Genomic DNA, 12,471 nt, shown 5'->3' with positions numbered 1-12,471 from the left:
CTGACACCCAACAAGCCTTCGAGTCTATTGTATGGAACTATGGGATAAATCCATTGCATGGAACTCTTACATGTTAATGGTTTTATTAAACATGGCTTATATCAAATGCTTATATCTATATCTATATCAATGGACTCACTCATTGCCATTGTTTTCGTTTATTATATAATTAGACTCACTCGATCTCAACATTAATCATTCATCATTTAGTTAACTAGGTAGTTAAGGACACAACAAATGGTATATAAAATTATGTTTGAATTGCATCAATTGATTGAACAATACAAATGGTTAATGTATCCATACAAAATTATGTCACCAATATTTTAGTAATATTGAGGTGTGACAAATCTCCCAATTGACAATCACATAAGCACAATATTAACAAGGCTACAATGAGGCCCAATAATACAAGGCAAGAAATTGTAAGCAATAATGAATTAACAAATCAAGTGAAGATATTTGTTTTTTTTTAAAGAAATATAAAGGGACTCAAGTAAGATCATCTTCCTCCAATTCCTTAGCCTTCAGCATGTCCTTTACTCTCAACAAAAGAGTTGTCTTCCATGCATCCTGTGTTGTTCACATATAACAAAAAATGAATGTAAGCATTTTTCTTCCCTGTAAAGTTTTTCATAGGGGCAAAATAGCCATTTTATATAATAACCGAAGAAGAAGATGAAAAAACAGGGTCAAAATTGTCATTTCTATAATATTAAAGAATGATATTAACTTAGACGATTAAAAGACTAGAAGCATGAAAAAAAAATTACTTTTCAGGGGCGAAAAATGTTAAAAAGGAACTACTAGAAATAATTTGTAAAAGTCAACAAACCATAGGGATGAAAAATGTAATTTACCAAATATAAAGCATCATAAGTCAAGATTCACAAAATGAAATACTAACAAGTAACAATAACTATGGATGTAACTATTTTTGGTTCCTGAAAAGTATGTTTTCATAGGGGCATAACGGTCATTTCTTGATATTAACTAATTAAGAAGAGAAAGAAAATGAACAATTTACCATACTTTGTAGTTTGTATCATAAGTCTAGCAACAGCTATCAATATAAGCAATTTTCGTTCCATCACAGGGGCAAAATGGTCATTTTCATAATATCAACTAATGAATAAGACAAAACCAAACATGATAATAGAATAATCAAAAATATTACCAGCTTAGTTATGCTATCAAATTCCTTGATTGCATCAGTAAATTTCTCAACATCTTCCTCATCAATCGAAGCAGCTAATTCCTGCCATAGACATCAATGTGAGACTATCGATCTCTTTTCTGTACAAAAGACGAAAATGCCCTCGACCTCATTTATGGATTCCCACCTACAACAAGGGTAATAAAGTAACTTACCGCGAGCAATCTGTATTCACGTGATCCTGAAAAAGTTGGATCCATATCCTACAAAAGGAAACACAGTGAAAATATATCCAACCACAAAGATTTAAAATAAATAAATAAATAAATAAAAAATCACTTTTTACCTGATATTTGTCCAATGCATTTGTAATAGCAACAACATCTCCTTTACAGAGTTGACAAATTCCAGCATTCAGTAGATGCCCTTTAACTCCATACTTAAGCAGATTATTGTTCAGTGATTGCTTTGATATGTCTTCATAAATTTCAATAGCTTTCTGATATCTGTAAGTAAAAATTAATCCTCCAATATAATTACTTATCACTTTACATAAATTGAGCATATTATATTTTGCTTTTGAAAAAGAAAAAAAGAAGGTTTTACTGTTGAAGTTCAGCAGCAAATTGTGCAATTTTGAGTCTGCATTGATTTGCAGAGCTGCTAACTTCTTCACCTTGATAAAGATCAGCTGCTTTATCATAGTAAACCATTGATTTCTCCATGTTTTGTTCCTGTTCATATAACTCAGCTATTTCCTGCATAAAAATAAAGAAATCATAGCCTAATATATGTATATATATTGTAATGGAAATGAAGACTTGTATTCAGTGAAAGAAAGAGATTCAGGAATTGTGTACCTTGCAGTATCTTGCAGACATGCCTAGCCTTCCAATTTCCATGAATATATCTAATGATTGCTCTAGGTTTTTTATGCACTCTGATAAGTTTCCAACAATATGAAAATAGACTTCTTTAAACTCTGATATAACTTGGATTGTAATTTGGAGGATAAAGAACAAAAGATTCCATATGGTTTATGAGTATAGTAAAATCATGTATGGAAGCTGAAAAGATTAACACCTGTGCTGTTTGTTTTCTTATAGCAGTGTCCTGCATCAGCATAAGCATTTGCAGCTTCATGTTTGCTATCCAACTGTAAATAGAAAGGAATTATCAATGTAGGATTTCAGTGAATACATGAAATTAGGGCTCGAAATTGTGAAGCACTTATTACCTTCAGATAGCATTCAGCCAATTTGACATATACTGCTCCAGCTTGATCCCCTGAGAAATCATGTCTCGTGTTAGCGACGAATACATATGTTCATAATCATGCCCAATTTATAGCAAAACTGTATGTCTACCTCTAGATGCCATTATATCATCAAGTAACGAGGTTTTCAATTCCACCCCAACTACATATTCAACCCTAATGATCTGCATGTAATTGAATATAGATATGGAATCTATCTCGAGTTTTAAACAAATTTGCAGGACTTGTTTTGAATTTCGATGTAGTTTGAACAAAATTCGCTAAAGCTTAACGCCTTTATCAATTTTGAAGGTGAAACGAAACACATTTGACATTCAAAGTTATATTGCGATCATTGTGGTGGACGAAGGAAGTGAAAAATAGACATTGTAAAGTTCTGTGAGAGAAAAAGAGAATTCAATCGAATAGTTTCCCGTTTGATGTTTATAACCATAAATTAATTAACTATAAAACGTCGTAAAACGGAAAAGGATAATCACGAATGTAATGCATCATGATGAAAACGTTAATCTCTCAATCAAAACGTCAATATCAGATCAATACGAAGATAGATCCTACAAACCTCAACGAACATAAATCATTCAGATGAAATTTTATATACATCAAAATTAAAACAAAAAACGAAATTAATAATACAATAAACTCAATCGAATCTATTACAATTAGATTGTTTGTTGGTGAGGGCATTGAAAACTTACAGGATTTTCCGAGTTTATAAAAATTGGCAGCTTTTTCAAATAAATCGGCGGCATCTTCATGCTTGGAACCGAAGAAAGCCCATCCGGTAAGCTTCTTCTCTGCTTGTTTTTCGAATTCTTCACCTTTCGCTATTTGATCAGCCATTCTTTGTCTCTCTGTTTCTCGGATGACACAGGGGAGGGTTGCAAAATGAAAAGCTTAAAACGAGGGTGTAATATGTAAATTGGCGGTTTTGGTATTAATGGACAGTTCAGCCCTATTCTTTCATCATATGTTTACTTTAGTACCTTGACTATTTATATTTTCCACAACTAGCCATTTCATGATTGTCGAGATTGGAAAATTTATCTGTATGCTCATCAAGCTATGGTTATATTATGTGTAGTTTTATAAATGCAAAATCGTATGTGTGCTTGTGACGTTAGACATGTTATATTTATGTTTAATTTTATTTGTAAATTTAATGCTTTAAAGGTTTATAACTCGAGTTTTATGTAAAGGTTGATAATTTTCAATGCAACACGGAACTCGACACGAATTCGACATGCAAATAAATAGATTTGGGTTGAGTTTTCTAACACACCAACACTCACCCATCCAATGGTATTTAACATCCAAAAAACTGCCAAATAAAATGCGTCCCAAGCCGAAATATCACAAGTACCGCCTCGTCCTGGGCCATCGCACGGAAAACTATAACCGAAATCCTTTTTATCAGGCATTAACTTGGAACCACGCGCATCTAACGCACCTTTTACTAAGATCAACGTAGTTGTATGTAAACCCAGATCAATAGCATGATGAACCAAAAAGTCCCCAGGACCTATTGTTAAGAATAGTGAATTACTATTCTCATTAATAGCATTTAACCAACCCGGCATCGTAACTTGTTTTATTATATGGATCTTGCTCGAGTTGACAAATAATTTTGTGAGTTTATCTGACAGCCTATTTATTTTATCAGATTAAAAACATAAATGAAAAAACATATTTATTAAACAAAGGTGTAAAGGACTAATATGTAATTTCAGACATAAGTAAGCACAAGCAAGCATTTTCCTTAGCTTTTGGTTTCTTTTCCTTTATTGGTTTGCCATAGGCCTAAATCACGCGGTCACGACTCAAGACTCACGAATCAACTATCAAGCCATCAACGCTCAACAAACAATGATTCAACGTTAATGGCTCCGCTATCAGGTCAACGCATCTATGCGTGATGCATAAACATAATTCGCACCCCTCTCTTTGGTTATTGCTCCAGCCCCTCACGTTTGTATGTCTCTCTCTGGCTTCCCTTCTCTCTATTTACTCTCTCTTTCTATGCGTGTTTATGACCAACTCTTGATCCTTGATATAAGTTTACTTTTGTTGACTTTAGCTATAAAAAGTTATACGGGTTCATCACACTTAAATCTGGTTAAGGATGTCTTTTGTGCACAGTATGATGAATACATGCAAGATTCTACAAATTCACTAGTAGCATATGAATCAATATCATCCACCTCATTCTTGAAGGAAATCATATTTTTATTATATTTGCTTTATAATGTTTAAGCTTTTAAGTGTCCTATTTCGTTTTCATATTTTATCTGTCTATCTATATCTATATCTATATCTATCTATCTATATCATCATATCATACTATAATATAAAGGAAGCATTTTTCCTTTCACCACATTCATTTGAAACTCTCATGTATTTTTCAATTTCTTTCTAATAATAATTATAAGCTGGTTAATAAAGCTAAATAAATATCAAACCTAAAGTGTAACATATATAAACTAAATTTCAGTATTAAAATAATATCTTTATTTTTACTTATAAAGTTATATTTTTTAATTTTTAACATATTGTACTTAATTTATTAGTTTTAATAAAGTATTGGATGTAAACCAATATAATTTTAAAGATACCATTTTGGAACAATTTGTATAAAATACTTCAATTATTAATTTAAATATAACATTACAGGATCAACTTAAATATAAATTTTAGTTTAACTTAAACAACCCAAAAAATATTTTGTAAATAGTTAAAAGTATTAAACTGTAGTGTCTTTCGAATAATGATTAGAAGTTGGTTAATAAAGTTAAATAAATATCAAACCTAAAGTGTAACCATAAATAAACTAAATTTCAATTTTAAAATAATATCTTTACTTCTACTTACAAAGTTATGTCTTTAACTTTTAATATATTATACTTAATTTATTATATTTAAAATGTTGTTGTATGTAAATCATTATCAATTTAAAGCTACAACTTTTGAACAGTTTAGACAAAATACTTAAATTATTAATTTATATATAACATTACAGTACCAACTTAAATATAAATTTCAGTTCCACTTAAAAAACCAAAGAATATTTTGTAAATAGTTAAAAGTGATAAATCGTAATGATAAATGCAAAAAACTAAATTGTAATCTCAATTTAACTAAAATATTTCCTAAAGATATTTTTATAATCTTTAAAAAGTTTTCAAATAAATAGCTTAAAATAACATACAATAACAATAGTTAAAAATAACTCTATATAAATGATTATATTGTTACCTTTAAAATAAAAAAAACAATATTTGGTGTTTTAAAAAATTATAATGATAGAAATTAAAACATTAAGTAAATAAATTTTAAAAAATTAATTAACAATAACAACAACTATAAATAACATTAAACCATATTATATTTAAATTTATTCATGTGTAACTCGTTGGTAGAAATCATTTAAACGATTGACTAAACTACAATATTAAAATGTTATGTTATATTTCTATTTATAAAATTGTGACTTTAACTTTTTAACATATTATAGTTAACTTATTAGTTTAAATATGTTGTCATATGTGAACAATTATCATTTTAAAGTCACAACATTTGTATAATATATGAGTTGATGCAAAATATTTAAATTATTAATTTCAATATAATATTAAACAATTAACTTAAACCAAAATTCCAGTTAAACTTGAAAAAAATCGAGAGACATTTTTATAAATAGTTAAAGATTATAAATTATAGTGTTAAACCTAAATTGTAATCCTAAATTAACAAAAAAAAACTATGACACTATTTTTTATAATCAATAACAATTTTCAAATAAATAGCCTAAAAATAAGTTACAATAAGAATAGTTAAAAGTAATATTACATAAAAAAATCTATAATATTTTATTTAAAAACAAAAAACAATGTTTTTTGTTTTAAATAACTACAATCCTAGAAAATGACAAATATTCATCAAATAAATTTAAAAACCATTAAATTTCCGAAACCAAATTAAAATAATTAAGAGTTTCGAAATACGTTATTTTAAATAACTTACAACAACAATAATTAAACATAAAATTATATATAAAAATTATATTCTTGTCTTTAAAAACAAAAACAATATTTGATGTTTTAAATAATTATAATGATAGAAATTAAAATCTTAAGCAAATAAACTTTTTAAAATTAATTAATCATAACAACAACTATAAATATCATTAAATCATATATTATATTTAATTTTATTCATAACTAATTTGCAGGTAGACGTCATTAAGACACTTATGATTATACAATTTTAAAAGATATCTACATTATCATATAATTCAAAACAAACAATGTTTATACCAACTTATTATAAGATTTATTATATAAATGCTAATAACAATGTCATTGATATATTTAAAAAACATATATTTGTAAAATTTTCAAGCATATTGTTGAATTATGCGCAACGCGCGGGTATCGCCTAGTATATTTATAAACGATGCATTTTTACTTGCACTACATGCATTTAAAACCTCCATGACATTTTAAGCCCAAAACCCTAAATCGATCCAATGGGCTTCTGAGAGAACGTCTGACATCCACCCAATGACGTCTAGCGTCCGAACGCCCAACGTTCTAACCCAAACGCCTGGCGTAACCACAAAATCCCAAATCCTAAACCAAGGTCTTAATGTCTTAAGACCTAACGTTAAAACTTCAGATCCAATGCTAAAAGAACGTCTAAAGTCACAAAGTTGCAACCTTTATGACTTTACATGGCTACAAAGAGTCCAACACCAAAATCTAACTTAAATCACACTCTAAAGTTCCAAAACTCTTGCATGGAAGAGTATCAAGGTCCAAGCTTGCATTTTTATGATTCTAAATCCTCCAAAGTGCTTAAAAGGACAGCCCAAACCTCTAGAGCAGTTATTGGGACCAAAAGAACATAAAACTACACTTAAGCAAGATCTAATAAAGAAGTCATCAAGATCTAAAGTTTATACCTCCAAAAGGTGCTCCAAGATGCCAAGAGTCTAGATCTAAAGGCTAGAGAGCAACACCAACACTCCAAAGATCTTCCTTCTCCACCAAGAACACTAAAATGTTACTTCAAGGCTTCAAAACACTCACACATACTTCGGGTTTCGAAATGAGGGCTATAAGGGACAGGGGCTAGAGATAAGAAAAGTTTTGAGGCTATAATTAATGACCTTTAAATAGGGTGCAACCTCTACAAATTAGTGTTTATCCTCTGCGTGCGAACATCTGGCATCCACAAACTTAGACGTGACGTTCCAACGCATAGCATTTCATTCCCAACACCTAGTGTTTGGGACCAAAATGAAAAATTAACACAAAGCAAGGCCAACAATGCAAATACCTGGAAAACTATTATTACAAATCGGTTATGCATTGGTACTGTGAAAACACATCGGTAACATGATGTTATAAAACGTTGTATCGTGTATGATTTGGTGAGTAAATGATACAAGCATATAAGTCAAAGTTTATTCGTTCCTTTTACCCTATCGGGAAAATCGATATCTTTGGGCCCCTCGGTGATTTGGTGTTGACTTATAGTGTTGGGCCCAACCAAGACTCAGTTGATGTGTTCAATTTGAAGTCTCATGTCGTTATCACTGTTTGGTGGTCAAACCAACAAATAATGGGATAAATAATAACAATAAAACTCTAGTCACTGCTATTTCATACACTAAAGATAATATAGAGTAAGCAGGGTCGGTCCACAGGAATACGGGACTACTTATTTAGCCACACATGTCTAAGTTAAACTACAAATTTAGAAAGTTTGATCTTCAAATTAACTTACAAAAAGCAAATTAAAGTGTTTCCAAGATGCTAGATGATGATATAATCTCCCAAAATCGCCACCTTGAAGTTCCAAGTCGAAGTTATCTTTGAATGTAACAGTAACCAAAGATAAATCGGAAGTTAAAATTTGAAAATCCATCAGATCGCATTACACAGCCTGTGTAACGTATGCCTTGCCAAAGCGTGGGCCGTGTAATGTAGTACATACAAGTCATTTTCTGATTTCCTTCATTTCTTCATTTTAGCTCCGAAAGTTCCGAAATTTCACCGAGAACTTCCCTTGACCATCCTAAGCATGCTCCAATCTTCAAATCACCCTAAAACATCCACAGAAAATGGTGAAATATCGATAGATCCTCGATAATCTCCTTAAATGCAAAATGTATGAAAATTACACTAAATATGCAATGCAATGTTATAAATAAACATGAAATTAATCTATGAAAAGGTGCAACTTATGCACCTATCAAATCTCCCCAAGCTTGACTATTTTCTTGTCCTCAAGAAAACAAAGCAAGAGTTAACCTTGGAAGAGGTGAATGCAAATGCAAATGTAAAATGCAAACATAAAAATAATATCTCGACAACATAATCATGATTAAAGAGTTGTCAACCTATACCCCAAACACATATGAATGTACTGCATTCCAAATCAGGACAGTAGAAGACTTGGAACACAAAGATTTGTCAACCACTTGGTTTAATTGCATAGAACCATATTATAAGGCATCTCCTAGTAACTTTTACTGACAAGGAAGGCGCATCTCAATCTATAGGGCATGCTCACCGAAGCTCTCAACTCGTGTATGCACTCATTTCACGAGATGTGTGAACTCACTCCTATCAAAGAATCTACACTCGTTATTTAAGGTGGATGACACTCAGGGGTCGGTAAGGCATATATCATTCTTCTTAGTATTCTTTCCATGCTCTTCAATAGCTTGCAATTACACAATCTTCATATCTTCTTCCAAAACCATGTCAACTCTCGGCAATCCATAAAAGGAGATAAATCCATGACAATATCAAGAGCACAAAAGAAGTATATACAACAACAAATATATAAAACAAGCAAATTAGAACCGGATAACATAATTGTTGGCCTCAAAACAAACTTCTAATTCTAAACAAGCCAACAAAATCATACACAAACGAATTTCCTGTAAAAATATCATCATGATAAATCTGGAAAGGCTTGGTTCGGTTCTTTTTTTACTAGAAAGCAGCATGAATGTGTACAAAGACTCAACTTAACTATTACAAAAGAAATGAAAAAAAACAAACATAAACTAAAACTTTTCTTATAAATATAAAACTTGAACACAAAACTTGATAAATTGACTTTTGAAGAACCCTTTTATAAATGGCAAACATTTGCAGAAGTTTGACTTTGACATCCACCATTTTGATGACTTCGCGCTTTTGACTTTGGAAAACAAATTGGTTTGAAATAACAATAAACTTCTAATATTTACAACTAGAAAACTAAAGTGAAAATAATAAACAACTTTAACAACTATCCTTTGGAAAAATTGATTTGTCCTTAAAATGCATAAAGACAATTGTTGAAAAAGTTGCATAAGTCCTAAATTTTATTTTATTTTATTTTATTTTTTATTTTTTATTTTTGAACCAATCTTTTTGAATCAAGCGAAGATCATGTATAATCCAACAAAAAGTCAATTAATCTAAACTAAATACTACAAAACAAAGTAAAAACAAAACAAGCATATATACAAACGATTAACAAAATAAACTAAAAATGAAACTAAAAAAACAAATGAACTTTTGCACTTCCTTATGCCTTGTCGATTCACATAATGACGTACTCACGGGTATTTTAAAAAACGCCCTACATTTGATTATCACCTGCTGTGACCGAATTATTTAAGAGGAGTTGTTTGTTATAAAACACCTCAATGCACTGCCACTAAGTGAATAGCAAATAAGTGTGTTCTCAATAGTTCTAAAGTTTCACAAATTAGTGACACCACATGTCTACAGGGTATAAGCAGACAAAACTTTGAACTTGACCGTGTATTGTAACAAAAAGTTAAAGGCATTCTAAAGATGAGAAGAAAGATGAGAGAAAAATGCATGAAATGAATTAAAAACCTAAATGAAAAAGAAAAATCTTTTTGTATTTTTATGTTTTGTAAATCTTTTTATTTATTATTTTTTTTAATGCAATGAATGAATATGCATTTTTTTATATTTTATATATGTAATGCATTAATGAAGGAATATGCAATGCGTTATCACCCCCTCCCCAAGCTTAAAAATATGCATCATCCCCGATGCTTGGGAAGAGAGCGAGACATATTATTGAGGAGGATCTTGAGGTGGGAATGGCGTAAGATATTGATGTGGAAATTGTGAATTGTACGGTGGAGGGTAGTGTGGATATTGAGGGTAATACGGTGGTCGTGTAGGTTGACCACCTAAGCAAAGTACCCTATACATGTCGGTCACAAGGGAATCCACATGTTGGTTGTGTGCTTGTTGATTATCTCTAAAGGTGTAAAACTCTTCTCTAAACTCCACCATCTCAATATTTATCTCACAAACATTGTCATAAAGTTCAGAATAATCACGATGCAAACGCCTATTGTCTTCATGCAACCTCCGAAATTCTTACATATACATGTCATGATAGGGATGCATGATAGGCTCTTGCTACACTGGAGCAGCAACATCAGGAATGGTTGCATCAAGAATGGGCTCATCCTCATCAGAATCAGGATCAAGCTCAGGCATCGGAACACCTAAATTGGAACTAAGGCGCCAAACAGTGTTGTGTACGGGGTTTGGCAATCAAAGAAGCTGAGAATTTTGATGATCGATGTTGAGGTAATCATGACTATCAACAACCCAATAAATGGCCTCTGTTTCATAATCTATATGGAACAAATGCATGTTTTGCAAGATGTTTTTCGTGAGGTGAGTTTCTCCTTCAATGACATCGAGACTGGGTGGAAAGAGAATGGAAAGAGCTCGGTGTTTGAGGATAATTATGGTCATACTCCCACAAAGTAATTTACCACTGGTGTTGCGGGATATTTTCAACAATTTGAAAATAATCCATAATCCAAAATCAGGAAGTTGATTTGGGTTGTGGATCATACACCACATAAGCTCTAATTCTTTTTGTCCAACATTGCTTATCTCATTTTGTGGAAATACAATAGAGGCAAGGATGCGATTAATGGCATTAAGAATAGGATGAATGATACTTGATGCTGTGGCAGCACTTGGAAAATATCTCAATCCTGAAATTCTCCCCTTAAAAAGCTTTAGCATCCTCTTGAAATGGGTTGTAAGTGTTAGCAATTAGAGCACCAATGAGTTCACATAATTGATTTTTATACAACTGATAATTATGACTAAAAGCATGGAATGAGAGATACTCGGTTCGATGATTGAAGGAAACAGATGACAGAAACTTAAGAGTAGGTTGGACATAACCCACATCATGCAATGACAACAACCCTTCCCACCCAATATTTCTGAACAAAACACGGACTTGGTCATGTATATGGAGGGACTCAAGAGTGGGCATGTCCGCGAATTTCTATGTTGCGCGCCCACGACTAAGAAAAGTATGATACCTAGCTTCTTGTTGAGAGTCTAAGAATGCCAATTCACCTGAATTTTGGCGTGGAGGGTTTGGAACACGTTGACTAACACTAGATTCAACGAATCTAGAATGCAATTACCCTTTTTACCACCCCCACAAGATGATGAAGCCATGAGAGAAATGAAATTTAGGCACAAAAATTTAACTTTTAAGCACAATGCATAATCACTTCAAAGGACCAACACTCAATTTGACAATTTAAGCACAAAGATTGAAGCTTTTTGACTAACAATGCAAAGTCAAAGAATTGGAAAGAGAATACCCGATTTGGAGCTTGAAAAACGAAATTTTTGCTTGAAATCACTTGTAAACTCTTCCACAATTCTTCCCCAAGCTTATTCTACAAGCAATTTTAAGAAATTAGAACAAAATTTTCAGAACCCAATTTCTAGGGTTCTTCCAAAAATCTGAAAATCACCATTCAAATGGTGTTTTGAAGTTGCTTGAGTGTAAGGAAGAAGAATGGGAATGAAATTCCATGCATTGCTTGCTTAAATCCATGGTGTAATTGAAGATTTGAGGTGTGGTAAAGGGGGACTGTAACACTCTAAAAATTTAAGCCAATTTAAACTTTTCAAAAACAACCCAGTTTCGTTAAATCATTACAAAAAGG

The 12,471-nt window shown here is 31.5% G+C and overlaps 1 protein-coding gene across 2 annotated transcripts; it reads right to left on the bottom strand.

The window, feature by feature from the left end:
* Positions 1-274: 274 nt before the first annotated feature.
* LOC145076921 (alpha-soluble NSF attachment protein-like) lies at positions 275-3,322 on the bottom strand. Of its 2 annotated transcripts, none has more exons than XM_079022715.1 (9): positions 3,131-3,322; positions 2,394-2,443; positions 2,240-2,312; positions 2,017-2,096; positions 1,763-1,914; positions 1,503-1,662; positions 1,372-1,419; positions 1,178-1,258; positions 275-573 (listed from the first exon to the last, which is right to left on the bottom strand). In XM_079022715.1, exons 1-9 carry the CDS (start codon positions 3,273-3,275, stop codon positions 493-495), a joined length of 870 nt encoding a protein of 289 aa, XP_078878841.1. In that variant the 5' UTR covers positions 3,276-3,322; the 3' UTR covers positions 275-492. The 2 variants fall into 2 exon arrangements, with proteins under 2 accessions (XP_078878841.1, XP_078878842.1); XM_079022716.1 differs by lacking the exon at positions 3,131-3,322 and adding an exon at positions 2,524-2,822.
* Between the last annotated feature and the right edge of the window lie 9,149 nt (positions 3,323-12,471).

Source organism: Lactuca serriola, chromosome 9 (assembly GCF_051521515.1).
Source record: "Lactuca serriola cultivar US96UC23 chromosome 9, Lser_US96UC23_V15, whole genome shotgun sequence".
Classification (NCBI taxonomy): Eukaryota; Viridiplantae; Streptophyta; class Magnoliopsida; order Asterales; family Asteraceae; genus Lactuca; species Lactuca serriola.
This window is presented reverse-complemented; position numbering and strand designations above follow the sequence as displayed.

Bases quoted from the DNA above. Each gene is read 5' to 3' on its own strand.
- LOC145076921 (XM_079022715.1), bottom strand. From the start codon at position 3,275: ATGGCTGATCAAATAGCGAAAGGTGAAGAATTCGAAAAACAAGCAGAG. The intron at 2,097-2,239 runs GTGTTAATCTTT...GAAACTTATCAG, and splicing joins TAAGAAAACAAACAGCACAG to AGTGCATAAAAAACCTAGAG. The intron at 1,420-1,502 runs GTAAAAAGTGAT...TTCCTTTTGTAG, and splicing joins ATGCATTGGACAAATATCAG to GATATGGATCCAACTTTTTC.